Source organism: Euprymna scolopes, chromosome 16 (assembly GCF_053919585.1).
Source record: "Euprymna scolopes isolate OS-2025 chromosome 16, ASM5391958v1, whole genome shotgun sequence".
NCBI classification, from domain to species: domain Eukaryota; kingdom Metazoa; phylum Mollusca; class Cephalopoda; order Sepiida; family Sepiolidae; genus Euprymna; species Euprymna scolopes.
The window spans coordinates 105542836-105561589 of NC_136497.1; the positions used below are offsets into that span (position 1 = coordinate 105542836).

Here is an 18754-nt window from a genome sequence, read left to right on the forward strand (position 1 = left end):
ACATACATTTATATATTGGTAACTCAAATTTTCGACCCAAACTGATGCAAAAGCTTGCCCTATCTCTGAATACCCTTTATATAAAATTTCAAATCAGACCAGAAATTGTCTGAGTAATTTTGTAGAGACCAAAGCGATCAATTTTTTTTTGTTTAGATCCAAAATTGTCGGAGGAGCTTGGTAGAGTTCACAAAGGTCAAATCGTTTAACTTTGACCCCTTAACAGCCAAATGTCTGGCCGAAAGCCAATTACAAAGATTTTCCCAAATCTCAATACCCGGTATATCAAATTTCGAGTCTGTAGACTGAAAATTGACAGAGATATTGTGTAGGGAAATGTACACAGACAGTCAGACAGACAGACACACACACACATACACACACACTTTCACTTTTATAGATATATAGATATATATATAATCACAGTATTTCAAAATTGAAGTGTTTCTAGTTTAGTACAGCAAAATACAAAAAATAATTCGTCTTTTCAATCCAAACAACCGCTGAATTTAATATCACTACTGACACCAGACTTCGTCTGTCTCTCTCCCTGATCTAACCTGTCAACTCCATTTATACATTCTTCCCGCATGATTTCATGTGATTTTCCATGACTTCCGCCAGCGCACACCTTCTAAACCTATGGGCGCCATCTTGATTTCTCTCTCTTTCACCCAACATTCGCCCGACATACACGCAGTAAAATTGCTGATCATTTGATCTGGGGTTTCGCCCCCTTTCCTTTTGCTAACTTTAAACAACATGCCTCCCTGATCTCTGGATCACATTTCATAATCCCTCATCCACTGTGGTGGTCGTCTTTCCCTACTTGGTCTCTGCAGTGACTCACCATTCTCCCGCTGCACATCGCTTTCCACCGTTTCATTTTCCACTGGCCTGATGTCAAGAATGTGTCTCGGTACTCCATCTACCGCAACGTTGTTGCTAGTATTATTCTCAGTTATGCGTCCTCTGCTCCACTGTGTGGTACATCGTGCCCATACTTCGTCACTGAGTTTGATGGTCCCTGTTGTCTCACTGCTTGCCGACTTAACCCTAGGATGACTCCAGGAGTATTTGAATATTGACAGGTGTGGAACTGTCCCTTGCTGTTGCCCCGATCTAGGTGACATGTTGTACCAATAGACCGCTTGCTCAGGCGAGGTGTTCCCTCTCTCTGCCACTGCCTTTATTGTCCGGTGGTTTCTTTCTGCAATCCCGTTGCCACTGGGTCTATAGGCAGCTCTAAAGAATTGATGGATATTCCATTTTTTTAGCACATCCGCAACTGCTGCCAACCTAAAAGCAATACCATTGTCAGTTAGAAGCTCTTCCACTGGACCGCGCTCCAGAAACACCACGTTAAGGGCTGCTGCTATTTCACTGCCTGTTTCACCTCGCAGCCTTTTCCATAGGGCGAAACGCCTAGGGCCACAGTCGACCATCATCATATAAACTCCACCCCGGTAATGGGTGATATCAACTGAGAGTCTTTCTATCGTCCAAGCTATGCCTAGTTCTCCAGCTTCATGCGCCCTTGCAGCAGGGTCAATTGACTGACACTTGTCACATGTCCTGACCACTTGTTCCATTGTTCCTTTTGGACACTCAGATCAACTTTTCTCACCAGGTACAATGTCCTCTCTATCCCCATATGGTGCAGATTGTGTAACTCTCGCACCCCAGAGCTATCCAGATGAGTCACTGCAGCAATATGCTCTTTTGTTGGCACAAGCCAACTTTTTCTCACTCTTGTGAGAGCATCCGCTTTATTCTTCTCAGAGGCAACCATTATTACCTGCAGCTTCAAAGAAAACTCCTGCATCAGCTCAGCCAGCATCCCAAGCCTGTTCTTCACTAGCATCTCTGCTGCCCCTTTCGTTCTTATCCTTTTGTCATATGAAATCATCGATTTCATCCAAGCAAACACAGCGGCAGAGTCTGTTTTCACACAGATGTTGCGTAGTCCCCATTTTAACGCTAGATTAACTCCTTTGGTAACTGCATCCAATTCTGCTAAATTAATGTGGTTAGCATCATCCTTCTTCCGTAGCCAAGCCGCGTCCTCTGCAACCATTCCACCCACTTCCAAGTCAACCGCTGGTGCAATACTGCTTGCATCACACCACACGACTCTATCCAGTGTTCACAGCACGTTCCACGTTCTGCGAACTGGGTCTTGCTTTTCCACTTCTTTTGGGATTTCTTCAATCAAGGCGGTCGTTCTTCCTCCCACTCTATCATCCCATCCTCTACCTTCGGCATGCCTCTTGATGTAGCTGCATGCTGGCCTAAGCCAGCTGGCAATGGGGTAATGACCAATCAGCTTTCCGCATATCGAAAAAAGTTCCTGCTTGTTGAGCTCTTCTTTCATTTGTGGGATCTCGTTTCCCCTTCGAAATTCCAGGCCTCCCGACGCATTTTGTTTCAACTTTAGTCCCAAAGCCGCTCCCCCATCCAATTCTTCTGGTGCCTTGGCGACCAACCCGAACTTTTTTAAGTGAACCATAACCTTCTCTACAATCACTAGAGTTTCATTCACGAGGATGTTGTCGATATATGAGCTCATAGCGTCATCTTCCTTCCCCATTTTTTCTAGAATCTTCCTTAGAATAATTGACATGATCTTGGGTGCCGAGTTCAGCCCGAACCCCACCCTAGTAAGGCAGTAGGTTCTGCCTTTATATCTGACCAACTGGTACTTCCAGAGTTTCTTGGCAATGCGGAGTTGCAAATAGGCAGATTTTAGATCGACCAACTTGGAGGCACCATTCATTTGCCTCCATTCTCTGATGATCTCACTGCATATATCTACAGCATCACCCCCAGTATGTCACTCGACGTGTCTGTTCAATTCTCAGAAATCTAGTACTGGTCTGACCTTTCATTTTGTTGGTTGCAGAACGGCCATTAATGGCAAGATGCCCGATTCGACGTCATTTGTCCATGTCCATGACCACAGTATTCCCTTCTCGATCCATCTGTCCACTTCTCATTCAAAATCCTTTCTTGCTCCTCCTTTAAGTGAGTTATCGTAACATGCCACCCTGTTTGTTAACGTAGGTGGTTCATTCTTCCATGCCCACTCCACTGTCCACTGATTCCCATCGAATTCCGCTTTAAAATCCGGATCACTGATTGATATCCATTTCTTTTCTCAAACCTGTTTGATTCCTTCATTGACCTGCTCTGTTACTACGCATCCAACTGGTCCGAACCTCACGCCATTCCTGCCGACTGTGACACCTCCAAGTCAGCATATTACATCCATTCCGACAATCGCTTGGACGCCAGGCACCAGGCGATCAGTGAAAACCGTATGGACTCTTATCCGGTGATCCTCGATTTCAATTGTGACAGTCCTCCTCCCTCGACATTTCACTAATGACCCATCAAATGCCACTACTTCGCCCTTCCCTTTCCATCCTCTGACAAGGCTAGTGTGCACCACGGCAGCTGGACTCTTGCAGTTAACTGCCATGTGACCACTCTGATTACACCTGTAGCAAACAGTCCTCTCCAAGAACTTCCTGCAGTTTCTCCGCAGGTGTGGGCACCCACATTCAAAATATGCACCTCACGGTCTCGGGTAGCTTTTGTTCTCACCCTTCCGTGCTGTTGCCACCGTTCCACGACTCCATAGGGTTGGGTGTTTACTAATATTCTTGCAGTTGGAAGCAGATCACTCACTTCCAACGTCTCGATAGCTGGGACTTGCTGCAGCCTCTTCGCAATCTCCTCCGGGAACCCGGTAACGAATGCCATCTTTGCTACATGATTCGCAACCTGTCTCCGAATTCCTGTCAGTTCCACCAATCGTTTGACTTCATTTTCATACACATCGACGGATTCTCCCGTCCACCTCTTCTCTTTTAATTTGTTGTACGCCTCAAACGGCCCTTCTGCAAACGCCTGGATCAATCTGGCTATGATCGTCTCAGCGTCCCCCTGTTCATGGGAGCTCAGCTTAAATATAGGGCCAACGCGTCACCCTCCAGAAACAACTGCATCACTGTGGCAACGTCGCCAATCTTTTGGAGCTTTGTCACTGGGTCGACTTTCTTTAACCAAGCCACCACATCGCCTTCGCCATTGAACGGCTTTATCATGTTGTCCAAGCCGGTAGCCATCGCCGAAATAGCTTGGAGTGTTTTTAGTTTAGTACAGCAAAATACAAAAAAAAATTCGTCTTTTCAATCCAAACAACCACCGAGTTTGATCACTACTGGCACCAGACTTCGTCTGTCTCTCCCCCTGATCTAACCTGTCAACTCCATTTATACATTCTTCTCGTGTGATTTCATGTGATTTTCCGTGACTTCTGCCAGTAAGACTTCTGTTCATTTGATCTGGGGTTTCGCCCCCTTTCCTTTTGCTAACTTTAAACAACAAAAATATTGGTTAAAATATTGTAGCTATATATATAATGAGTAGATCTATTTGTATGTTTCTTTGTTTGCCATCAAGACAGCTGCTGAAGAAATAGTGTAAGCCCCTGATGGTAATTTGTGCTTTCCAAGTGGTTTAGTTTAATATATGCATCTGCATTAAACTAAAACCAAATGACTTGTGCAATCTCAGATTATTTTTCTTCAGCATTAACTCATTTGGGCGCTTTGCCACATCCAGAATGTTGGTTATTGTAGCCGTCAGCCTACATAACTGTTCCTTTCCAATTGAAAATGTCTAGAATCGTGTGGAAAAAGGAAACGGAGCTCGGAGGTAATGAATTTCCCATCAGTTTTTTTTTGGGGGGGGCCGCTGTGGGACATTTTTAGAGTAAATTCTGGACAAGCAGTCGATTTTTAAATGTATTATGTGTCTACAAGTATGTATCTCTCTTTTTCCGTCACCGAGTGAACTGCATTTGTTTTGCGCAAAGACATAATCCTAAGGGAAACACACACCGACCTGAATGCAAGAGATGCATAAAAGCCCTGTAGGTATAACTGCATATCTCGTGTTACAATCATCAATAGCAGAATTTGCTCCACAAAAATGGTCAACATTGAGGAGAGAATGCTAAGAAATTCTCTGTTAGCACAACACATTCATCCATCAATAAAATCGTCTAAGTTATTCTTTTTAACACAACATTGTTTTTTCTTGCTTACAACTAAAATATTCAATTTATATTATCTGGAGTTTTTGGACTACTGTTCTCAACTTGAATTTCATTTTCACAACCTTCTGGTCGATGTAACCTCTGACCTTCTTCAAGTATATCTTATCGAACTTGGGAATGTTTCTGTCGAACTCAGGAATTTGGACAAAATACACTTGAAGATAATCGGGGATTACATCGACCGAAACGTTGTGAAAATCACACTCAAAATGAGAACAGTAGTCCAAAATCGGCAAATAATACGAATAAACAATCCTCATCTAAAAAATTCAGAAACGTAAATTTTCTACATAATCATACATAAATAATTTTGCATAAATTTGTGAAAATCCTCAATTAATGAAGTTTTGTAATTTCATCTGAAATCGATCTGTTACAATAATGTCACAATAATTGCATTTGCAGTTTTAGTAGCTCGAGAATTAGGAGTAAATGGAGTAAATTCTGGCAACTTATGCCATTACTAATCTGCAGAGAGTCTGTCACACACGTGTATGCAGTGTGATAATGCATGAAAGTGAAATCTGGCCTGTGAAGGTTGAGGACATATGTTGCATGAATAGTAATGAATCTGTAATGTGAGTCTTAAATAGAAACAGATGTCTGACTCCAGAAAAAGATAAACCTGGGCATTACAAGATGTGTGTAGAACAAGAAACATTGATGGTATGGTTACTTTGAAACATTGATGGTATGGTTACTTTGAAACATTGATGGTATGGTTACTTTGAAAGAACAGTTGAAGCAGCAAGGTCAGTTGGCAAGGAAAGAGCAAGAAAAACATTCTTATGTGGAAGCAATAGGGATTGACTTGAGAAAAAGAGAGATGAATAATCACTTGGCCAGAGCAAGGTTAATCTGAAAGTCAATTTTTACAAACTGTTCAACACATGTCAGCATGAAACCGATGTGAATCGAATATGATTATGCAGTTTGTAATGTAGCCAGCGATATTTTCATACAGTACGTGGTAATCTCAAATTATCACTCATCTAAGTACTTACCAGGCTCAATGATGCTTCAGTGATCTTATTTGAACCAGTGGGTCAACGTGATGATCTGCATGATCTGGTCGGCTCCTTGCCCGGATCAACGACTCTCTCTCTCTCTCTCTCTCTCTCTCTCTCTCTCTCTCTCTCTCTCTCTCTCTCTCTCTCTCTCCAGATTTTCCGGTCTTCCATCATTCTTCAAGTCCAAAGTAATCGGCATGATGACATATTTTTATTGAGCAGATTTAACATAGAAAATTATCATGTGAGATTTTAAAAGTTGCATTTAAGTTGACAGAAAAATCTTAGATTCTGACTGGACAATTTCCATTTGTTATTGTTGTGTCGTGTTATTAGCACTATAATAACATCAACTGTTATGGTTTATTCTTAAAACAAGCGGGCAATTAAAAATATGAAAATATTTTTCACTCATGAGAGAATAATCAAAATCAGCAACATTTAATGATTGTTATTTTTAATTGAAGGAAATAAGTTGTCTCCCATACAACTAAAATGTATTTATTATTTATTAAAATGTATTATTATTTATAAGTTCAGAAAATTTGCAAACTAATAATAAAAAACTAATATCGCTCCATTGTATCCTGGGAAACGCCGAGTAGGTACAGCTAAATGTGATAGAATTTTGTTATTCTAAAAGAATTACAACAAATGGTCAATAACTGAAAAACAACCCATTGTATTTTTCAACACTCTAATTGTGAAAGGAATGGGTTTAACATAACACCGTATCTGAACAAACATGTTATTAATCTCTCATTTTCAAGCTGTGTTCAATTAAATTGCAGCCAACCAAATTTCATAATTTCTATTATTGTTATTTCATTGTCTTATAATTCAATTGTATCTATATAGCTGATGGACAATTTTCAACTAACCAAAACATGAACATATGTAAAATACTAACCCGAATCTAGCATTGCTTTTGTCAATTTAAATCCTAACATGCCGATGACTCAATGTTTTATAAATCTTTTTCTATCTGTTCGTTAATTTCTTTAAATAAATATTTCCCAATTATTTTTTTATTTTACTATTTTATTTTTATTAATCTAAAACATTTTTCCACGGGATTAAATTGTTTGATAAATAAATATTTATAAATGTAGAATTAAGAATAAAAGAGGGTGATGCAGCTATAATTCAGTGCAGATGTGAAATATTTGAATTTTCCATTAATTCCCTTTTAGTGTGTGTGTGAGAGAGGGGGTATGCTGTCCAAAACTAAGTACAGATTCTGATACATAGTTTGAGTCAAAAATAGGTTTGTTTCTTTGCAGGTATATCACACTTTATGAATTTCGAATAAAATCAATGTAAAACAAGTTATTACAGTGGTTGTGATCCAACAGGTCGCGAGTACCTTTAATAAATATATAAAAAGCAAAATAGTTTTCTTGATACTAGGATATTTGACTGTATTATTTTTGAGAATTCCTTTCATTAACTCTTTATCTTACTCTCCCTGTTGCACAGTTTTAAACAAAAATTATGCTTTAATGTTTTTGTGACCTACTTCTGAAATCTATGCTTCTAGGTTTGTTTCTTAACCCCTGAATGAAGAACAACAAACAAAACGCATGTATTTATCTTTCTCTTATTACACAACCGCCCCTCCCCCTCCTCAGAAATAGCCCTTTTCTTCTCTCTCACTTAATTTCAACTCTTAAAATGAATTTAATATATTAGATTATTAAAAAGCCTGATCTGCATCGACGATATTGTCTCCAATCAACTAAAGAGATTTGTCATCGTTGATGGAATATCAAATATATTTCATTATTTTCTTTGGTTTTCATAAAATCTATTTCTATTTTCTGATTATAAAGAGATAATGATTCATGCAACTGGTCGGCCATGATTGCATATTACAACTCTTAAGGTGTATCAATTGTATACCTTATTTCTTACAGAATTTTATATGCTAAAGCTTATTTTATGACTCCATTATATTATTAACTGACATGAACATTCATATTGAGTGAAAAGTTTTGATTGTTGTGTGAAATATTTCCAGTGAATGTGATGACAATTATTATTATTAAATAATAAGTGTCGTTAGATTTTTTCATTATTCTGAATCAATTGTTCGGGGTTATAAAGTACAAGTTATGTCGATTGTTGAATCCACATTAAATTGTTTGAATCAGGAAAATGTGGGTTTGTAAATCTTTAAATGTTTGTATTTGTAAATAAAATAAAAAGAAAAATAGAAAATAAACCCCTTTCTACTCTTTCTCTCACTGTCTCTGTCTGTCTCCCCCCCTCTCTCTCTCTCTCTCTGCATCTTAAATCGTATTACTGACTGTGGTATCATTCTCTATTGTTTGTAATGGAATATTCTGACGTTTTAAGTTTTTTCTTTCTTTATTACTTTCAACTGCTAATAAACACACACACACACACACACACACAGAGAGAGAGAGAGAGAGAGAGAGAGAGAGAGAGAGAGAGAATAGAATGTATTAGAATATGTATTCAAACAGAATGAAAGTAATAGAAATTTCGAAAGAGATTGGTCACTTTATAGGTTATTAGCTGATTATGATTAAAATAGATTTTTTTTCAAATAAAATTTGACGAATATTTTAGCAATATTTTACTTGTTAATTACTACTTACTGAGACTAAAATCTACCGAGGATGAAGAGTACTGAAATGAATGAAAATATCACGGGAGGATTGAAAATCATGAATCAAATGTTTATTAATTTAGTTTTATGCAAAGGGTGTAAGAGAGATAGGAAACTCTTTGTAAAAATTCATGTATGTCTGAATTCTATGAAATTTTAACCATTAATAAATATTCATTTTCAGATTCTTTGGGGTAATTAAACGCGTTTTTGGGGAGAGGCATAATACGGACACAACCATCTATCTATAAAGCGAAAATGTGTGTATGTATGTATGTTCGCTTTTTGTTTATGTCTTCAAAAGGCTTTTTTTCCGGCGGATTCTCGGGGCCGTCGCTCATTTTTAAAACCTTTTATATCACGTCTAAATGATAATATCTAAGACTTAACAAGGGGGGGTGTCGCCTCTCTATTTAATTTGTCCGACTTTGAAACGTTAAATATTCGTAATTTTCGGATCGGCGCGTGTAGATTCGCCTTTTTTGTATAATAAAAGCGAAACTAATACGAAGGTTGTTGCATCGTTCCCAGCGCGATCGGCGGAAATGTCCAAAAGCAATCAACTTTGATCAATGTTTTTTTTTTCTTATATCAGGCAATTGCTGTTCAATTTGGACAATCCCCTTTCAATGGGGAGCTGGTCCCCCCCATCATCTTGAGGAAGCCCAAACTGTCCCACAGTAAATGAAAAAACGGTCCCGCGGTGAAACAAAGTAAACAAACGCCAAAAAACTGCCCCATCATCGTAACGCTCCCGCGATGACCTCATTAAGCGACCACCTGTCAATCAAACCTCTTTGACTTAACTCACTTTAATCGCTCTTAAATTAAAATTGTCGCCGTAGCGCAGGTTTTCAGTCTCAGTCTATAGACCTCAAGGCTCCGGGTTCGAGCCTACATGCCACCCCCCCCCATCTTTTTATTTTTAATTGCTATCGTTTAGTTCCCTTTTTGTTCAGATTTACTACCCCCCCCCTAAAAAAACACACACACACACCTACAAATACCCGGGCAACGCCGGGTATCCCCCGCTAGTCTATTTGAAAATTCAAATGTTTCAGATTTAATTAAATTTGATCCATCGTCATTAGATACCAATTAAACAGGATTTTCTGAATATCTTAAGAAAAAGTTTTTTTTAGACATTTGCTAGAATCAAAATCATGTAATGGATCTTAATTGGAATAAGGATAATCGATATAGGTTTGCTATGATATCATACATTTAATTTCCGTATCGGAATATAAAAGTGATGCAAAAACTGTTCTGTTCAGGGAATTAATATAGAGACGGATATTCTAATATTTATATATATCTTGGTATAAGACTTATCCCTAAACTAATTAACCGGTCATTATGAATTTGAGGGGAAGTGATTCTTCTTCTTCTTCTTCTTCTTCTTCTTCTTCTTCTTAAAGGAACGGAACATAAAAAAATGGATGAAACTTTTGTTAAGAGGCAAAGTGTACAAATTGAAATAAAAATATAAACCTTTGATTTAACAACAAAATCTTAGTGTCTTGGGGGATTCTCTTTTACTTTGATTTCTTGCTAAAAAGAACTTTAAAACATGTTTTCTGTTCACTTTCAGTTAATATAAAATTGCAAAATTTTGTACTAAATTCGAATGGATTTAAATCAATGTTTTTTTAAAGATATGTTTTTCTTATTTATTTTATTTGCTTACTAAACCATAGTAATAGCACAAAGCTGGTTTAACATACGTAACCGATTAATAAAACTGTCAGATAATATCTTGCCTGTGCATGTTATATAGTCAGTGTATATCCTTTTTTGGTTGCACTTTTATAAAATGTATGCAAAATTATATACACGCTCTTATTCTTTCACTGTATTTCTATTTTTAAACCAAAATAGACGGACTTGTTAAGTCAACAATTCAAGTTTGTTTACACTAATCAACTAATGGCATATGAATAGAAACAGTGACAGATTATGGTTTGGTCGGTGATGGGTGGAAATGTTATTCACTGTTCGAGTTACTCGATCTCTCTGACCCTTGTTTCTTATGTCTTATATTTACATTCCTTACATCAGAATTTGATGTTCACTTTGGAATGTTCATTGTCTTTGGTCAACATTCTAACTCCAGATTAAAATGTACGTCGTCCTATTGCTTCTGGTTTTTCGATCATTTTCCATGACCATAAGTCTTCGATCGGAATGTCGTTTTTTTTTTGTTTTTTTTTTATAGTTTTTATTGAATTACTAAGCAATCGGATTTAACATCTAGCTTTGCCCAGATCCTGAATTGACTTGGGTGCAACACATCCGATATTTTCCGGCGTCGTCCGTATGCAACATACATAACTTTAATAAATGCACATTGATTATTTTATTTACCAATAACTGAATGAATCTACGTAGAGTAGCCTGGGATTTTTCTACTTGGAATTTTGTTTCACTTTAACATCCGGACATTTTTATTTTGTTCATAAACATTTTTTATTTGTAATACATTCTTTCTGTGTTGTAAGGCTGTTCCTTTCATGCTGAGTTTTAAATCGACTTTACAGTAAATAACAACAATAACATCTACAATAACTGCTGATACTACTACTACAACTACTACTACTACTACTACTACCATTACTACCATGTAGTTATCATGTCAAAATGTATGAAAATTATTTATAACGTTTTACATACCTATCACTTAATTTAGGTGACTGAAATAGGAATTTACCTGTATTGATTTTGCAGTCAAAGTGTCATGTACCGACTAAACTCTCACCTGCCAAAAGTTGATTTTTTAGTGTATTCAGGCCCTTTTTTAACGAATATTACATTTAAAAATGTCACCGACAAGTAGTTTTTATATTAAGACCCTTACTATCCAATGTATTCCCAAATGGTTTTCAGTGGTCGCCATTTTTTCACTGCTGGCAATACAAAGCGAAGGGGACATGCACGTTTAAGTGGAAAAATGGTGACCATGAAAACTATTACGGAATACATTAGATAATAAAGGTCTTAATATCATACTTGTCGATGGCAATTTTAACTGTTCACTCAAAACAGAGCCGAATCTTCCTAAAAGCTAACTTTTGAAAGGTTTAGTTGATACACATCGGCACTTTGCCGATTTCGCTTAATTTTGATTCCGTTTTTACAATATCAAAGAATACATTAATTGTTTTAAGGTTATAGAAGAATAAAGAATATTCTTATGTACATTTTCAACATCTACAATTTATGTAAAAAAGCCAATTAAATCACAATTTCTTCATACATTTCGTGCCTTTATCACATAGTATAATAAGAAAGATGATAAAAATCAACTCGATATCAGATAAACTAGCTAATGCAAATTCGTACATGGAATAGTTTGTTATGAATGCTCCTTTTTTTTTTTTAAATAGTACAAATAAAAGAGTTTTAATCGAGTAGAAAGTTATTTTAAAAAGTTATTTTAAAAAATTATTTTAAAAAGTTATTTTAAAAAGTTATGATTGACTAAATTTATGTAAAATAGCTTCACATACGAATTTACCAGTGAATAAGCAAAAATACTAAATTTATTCCTGGTAATTATGAATGATGGAATACAAACATAATTCTACATCTACATTCTCTCACCTTATTTGAAAACGATTACGTAAAATTAAAATATCAATTAGAATAAAGTATGTAATCAATAAAATCGATTGAAAATCCAATTTTCTTTTTTAAGAACACGGACCAATACTTTCGATAATTGACTTGTAAAACAGAGGTAAATTTTTTAACACAGCGAAGAAAAAAGTTGCTTTACTTTCATATTATTTGAATTCATCGGACTGCAGTTCTTATCTTGAGTGTGAATTTCACAACGTTTCGGTCGATGTAACCTCCGACCTTCTTCAGGGTTATCTTGTCAAACTTTGGAATATTTCTGTCAAACTCTGGTATTTGACGGAATTTTGAGCAGAACCCTTTATTTATTCACGACGGTAGCGTGCTCTTGTTCTGTCAGCCATGATTAGATAGAGGTCCTAAGTAATTTGCACACAAGTTAGGATAGTAATTTGCACTTGTGTTTTTTGGTTGCCCACACTGAGAATCGAACCTTCAACCTTGAGGAAAATATAACTTTTATGATTGATTTTTCCAAGTACTCCAGCCACTGTGCCGTGGGTCCTTGCGAAACGTTGTGAAAATCACACTCAAGATGAGAACAGTAGTTCGATAGATCCAAATAATACGAATGACCAATCCTCATCTAAAAAATGCAGAAACATTGCTTTATAGAAAATTAATCGAAAATTTAATGAAATCAAAACTGAAACAAGTTAGAAAATTAAAAACTGTAAAAATATTTTGAATTTACACTTAGCTTTAAATAACAGAATAATTTAACAAATATTAAATATAATTTTAATTGATCATGTTTTATTAAATTTAAATATTAAATGAAGTATTATTCATGTTTTTTTTATTTTGTGAATGTAAATTTATTTAGATTTGAAGTATTTTTTAATTTTATTAATGAAAATTTATTTTTAATTCAATTCAATGATTTATTTAAAATTTGAAGTATTTTTAAATTTTATGAATGAAAATTTATTTTTAATTAAATTCAACAACTTATTTACATTTGAAGTATTTTTTTAATTTTATGAATGAAAATTTATTTTTAATTCAATTCAATAATTTATTTAGATTTAAAGTATTTTTTAATTTTATGAATGAAAATTTATTTTTAATTCAATTCAATAATTTATTTAGATTTGAAGTATTTTAAAAAAAATTTATTAATGAAATTTTATTTTAATTAAATTCAATAATTTATTTAGATTTGAAATATTCTTTAATTTTATGAATGAAAATTTATTTTTAATTAAATTCAATAAGTTATTTAGATTTAAATTATTTTTTAATTTTATGAATGTTATTTTATTTTTAATTCAATTCAATAATTTATTTATATTTAAAGTATTTTTTTTAATTTTATGAATGTGAATTTATTTTTAATTCAAATCAAACTTTTATTTAGATTTAAAGTATTTTTTACTTTTAGTAATGAGAATTTATTTTTAATTCAATTTAATAATTTATTTAGATTTAAAGTCTTTTTTAATTTTATGATTGAAAATTTTTTTTCAATTCCAATCAATAATTTATTCGTATTTAAAGTATTTTTAAATGCTATGAATGTGAATTTATTTTTAATTCAAATCAAACATTTGTTTAGATTTAAAGTATTTTTTAATTTTATCACTGAAAATTAATTTTTATTCAAATCAATAATTTATTTATATTTAAATATTTTTATATTTTATGAATGTGAATATATTTTTAATTCAATTCAATAACTTATTTACATTTGAAGTATTTTTAAAATTCTTATGAATGAAAATATATTTTTAATTAAACTCAATAATTTATTAAGATTTAAAGTATCTTTTAAATTTACTGAATTAAAATTTATTTTTAATTCAATTTAATAATTTATTTAGCTTTAAAGTATTTTTTAATTTTATGAATGTTTATTTATTTTTAATTCAATTCAATCATTTATTAATATTTAATAAGTATTTTTGGATGTTATGAATGTTAATTCATTTTTAATTACAATCAATAACTTATTTAGATTTAAAGTATTTTTGCAATTTTATGAATGTAAATTTATTTTTAATTCAATTAAATAAGTTATTTAGATTTAATTTTTTTATTTCATGAATGTAAATTTATTTTTAATTCAATTCAATAATTTATTTAGATATAAGTATTTTTTAATTTTATGAATGTTTATTCATTTTTAATTCAATTCAATACTTTATTAAGATTTAAAGTATTTTTTAATTTTATGAATGAAAATTTATTTTCAATTCAATGAAATGATTTATTTAGATATAAGTATTTTTAATTACATGAATGTTAATTTATTTTTGATTCAAATCAAACATTTATTTAGATATAAGTATTTTTTTAATTTTATTTATTTATAATTCAATTCAATCTTTTAATTAGATTTAAAGTATTTTTTAATTTTATAAATGTTAATTTATTTTTCATTCAATTCAATAATTAATTTAGATTTAAAGTAATTTTTTGCTAATAAACATTCTTTGGGTGGTTACAGCTAAAGTCTTTTAAAATAGAAGAAATAATCGCATTTCTCTTCCGAATCGTTTTTACTTTCGCGGCAAAACGCTTAAATGTTGAGATGTGTCTTTTCAATGATACATTACTTTGTAGAATACAATAACACATTGCGAGTTGGCAAAAGCATTCCTAACTTGTGTAGAAAATGGTGTCCTACACAAGTTGGGAATGCTGTTGCCAAAGTGAATCTTGATCAATCGCAATGTGGTATTTCAGAGTTTCACTTTTGGACTAGTTGCTCTAGCAAGCCTTTACAGCTTACCTAACTATTCCGCATATTGGATTTAAATATATATTCGTACATTTCCGCAAGTGAGTTATGCTATAACACAAACTCGAACACAGCAGAAAGAGCCCAATACAATAATATTTTTGATATTTGTAAATTAATCAACTTTGTACATATCTTAATTTTGAAAATTATCTTTCATTTTTAAAGGTTTTTTATATTTTGATCTTTTTTAAAATGTTCATTTTTAGAAAAAATAACATCCAATATTGTTTCAGAATTTTTATATGAAGATCGATAATGTATATTATTCTCATTAATACACACCCAATGGCGGTTAAAGGCATTTGTTAACAGTTTAAAGCCACAGTCTTCTGTCCTTACTAGCAATTTCGAATAACCTTAATCCTGACACTTCTACTCAGTGATGAATGATAAAAGAACAATCGACATCCGTCGGGTTCAATAAAAACAACTCAGTTTTAAATTCTTCATACCAGTTGCACTAGAACGTTCTCAAGTTGAAAAAGATGAGCACGAAGATGAGGTGATATCAGCTTTTAAGCTGGTGTCACCTCATCATCATGCACAACTTTTAATGATGATAAAATTAGAATTTTGAATAATCCAAATAATATGGAAACAACATTTTTGTTTCTTTCTCTTTTATCAAACAAAGATTTAAATTGATCCATTGTCATTTTATTTTTTAGTGAGAAGAGGAAATTAGTGATCCCTCCACATCTAGCATATGGAAAATCTGGCCGTCCGCCAGTGATACCCCGTAAGTTATTATCTTTTTTCTTATTCTTTTTTTGGTCTCTTCAGCTCAATTGTATAGCCATGTAGTTGATTGGATTACTGTTTTGGGGTTTTCTCTTTTGAAAATGAGTTCGAAAATGATTTCAAAATGCTTTGGAGAATGATTTGAAAATGATTTTGAAAAAAATTTCAAAATGATTTGAAAATGATTTTGAAAATGATTTGAAAATTTTTAAAATGATTTTGAAAATGACTTTTAAAATTATTTTAAAATGATGTTGAAAATAATTTTGAAAATTATTTTAAAATGATTTTAAAATGATTTTAAAAATGATTTAAATATGATTTCGAAAATGATTTTAAAATCATGTGGCAATGTTTTTAAAATGACTTTGAAAATGATTTGAAAATGATTTTGACAATGATTTTGAAAATTATTTGAAAATGATTGTGAAAATGATTGTAAAATGATTTTGAAAATTATTTTGAAAATGATTGTAAAATGATTTTAAAATGATTGTGAAAATGATTTTGTAAATGTTTTTTAAAATTATTTAAAAAATTATTTCCAAATGATTCTAAAAATGATTTGAAAATGATTTTGAAAATGATTTTGAAAATGATTTGAAATGATTTTGAAAATGATTTGAAAATAATTTAAAAATCATTTGGAAATGATGTTGAAATTGATTTTGAAAATGATTTTGAAAATGATTTTGAAAATGATTTTGAAATGATTTGGAAATGATTTGAAAATTATTTTGAAAATGATTTGGAAAATTATTTTTAAAATGATATTAAAATGATTTTGTAAATTATTTTGAACATGGTTTTAAAATTATTGAGTTTCTTAAAATAACTTTGTAAATGATTTTTAAAATGACTTTGAAAATGATTTGAAAATGATTTTGAAAATGATTTTGGAGATTATTTGACAAGTATTTAGAAAATGATTTGAAATTTTTTTTGAAAATGATTTGAAAATTTTTTTGAGAAAGTTTTTGAACATGATTTGAAAACTATTTTAAAAATGATTTTGAAAATGATTTTGAAAATGATTTTGTAAATGTTCTCTTAAATGATTTGAAAATGATTTTAAAATGATTTTGAATATGATTTTGAAAATAATTTTAAAATGTATTTTTAAAATTATATAAAAATTAATTTGAACATAATTTTGAAACAATTTTGAAAATGATTTTGGAAATAATATGAAAATGTTCCTGAGAATCATTTTGAAAATGATTTGAAAATTTTTTGAAAATGATTTGAAAATAATTTTAGAATGATTTGAAAATAATTTTTAAAATGATTTGAAAATGATTTGAAAATGATTTGATGATGATTACAAAATGATTTTTAAAATGATTTGAAAATTTTTTGGAAAAGTGTTTTGAAAATGATTTAAAAATGATTTTGAAAGGGATTGGAAAATGATTTTGAAAATGATTTTGAAAATTATTTAAAAATAATTTTTAAATGATTTGAAAATGATTTGATAATGATTACAAAATGATTTTGAAAATGATTTGAAAATTATTTTGAAAATGGTTTAAAAATGATTGTGAAAATGATTTTGAAAGGGATTTGAAAATGGTATTGAAAATGATTTGAGAATGATTTTAAAAGTATTTTCAAAATTATTTTGAAAAGTATTTGGAAAATGATTTTGAAAATGATTTTTACAAAGAGTTGGTAAATGATTTTTTACATGATTTGGAAATGATTTGAAAATGATTTTAAATTATTTTAAAGTGATTTGAAAATAATTTTGAAAATTATTTTGAAAATGATTTTCAAAATGATTTTAAAATGATTTTAAAATGATTTGGAAATGATTAAATAATGATTACAAAATGATTTGGAAAATGATTTGAAAATTATTTGAAAATGAATTTAAAAATGGTTTTAAAATGATTTGAAAATTCTTTTGAAAAGAGTTTTGAAAATGATTTAAAAATGATTTTGAAAATTATTTTGAAAATTATTTTGACAGGGATTTTGAAAATTATTTTGAAAATGATTTGAAAATGATTTTGAATATGATTTTAAAAATAATTTTAAAATGTATTTGGAACATTATATGAAAAGTATTTTGAACATGATTTTGAAAACAATTTTGAAAATGATTTTGGAAATAATTTGGAAATAATTTGGAATATTCTCAGGAACGTTTTGTTCCTGAGAATCATTTTGAAGATGATTTATAAAATAATTTTAGAATGATTTGAAAATGATTTTTAAAATGATTTAAAATTATTGTTAAAATAATTTTGAAAATGATTTGGAAATGATTTGAAAATAATTTTCAAAATGATTCGAAAATGATATTGAAAATGATTTTAAAATCATTTGAAAATGATTTGATAATGATTACAAAATGATTTTGAAAATGATTTTGAAAATTATTTGAAAATGATTTGAAAATTATTTTGAAAAGTGTTTTGAAAAGTGTTTTGAAAATGATTTTGAAAGGGATTTGAAAATGATGTTGAAAATGATTTCGAAAATTGTTTGGAAATGATTTTGAAAATGATTTTGAAAATAATTTTGAAAATGATTTTTAAAATGATTTGAGAATGATTTGACGATTATTTTTAAAATGATTTTGAAAATGATTTTGAAAATGATTCTGAAAATGATTTTGACAGCGATTTTGAAAATGATTTGAAAATGATTTTTAAAATAATTTTGAAAATTATTTAAAGTAGTTGTGAAAATAATTTTTAAAATTATTTTGAAAATGATTTTGAAAATGATTTGAAAATGATTAAAAATTCATTTGGAAATGATTTTTAAAATGATTTTGAAAATGATTTGAAAATTATTTTGAAAATAATTTTGAAAATTATTTTAAATGATTATGAAAATGATTTAAAAATGAT

The 18754-nt window shown here is 31.2% G+C and overlaps 1 protein-coding gene across 1 annotated transcript in view; it reads left to right on the top strand.

Annotated features, from left to right (window-relative positions):
- The window catches only part of LOC145296038 (peptidyl-prolyl cis-trans isomerase FKBP11-like), a 792198-nt gene that overhangs the window by 655639 nt on the left and 117805 nt on the right, over window positions 1-18754 (top strand). Inside the window, exon 4 of the mRNA XM_080142082.1 lies at window positions 15821-15891. Within this exon, the coding sequence (XP_079998208.1) occupies window positions 15821-15891 (71 nt within the window). The remainder of the gene's footprint in view (window positions 1-15820; window positions 15892-18754) is intronic.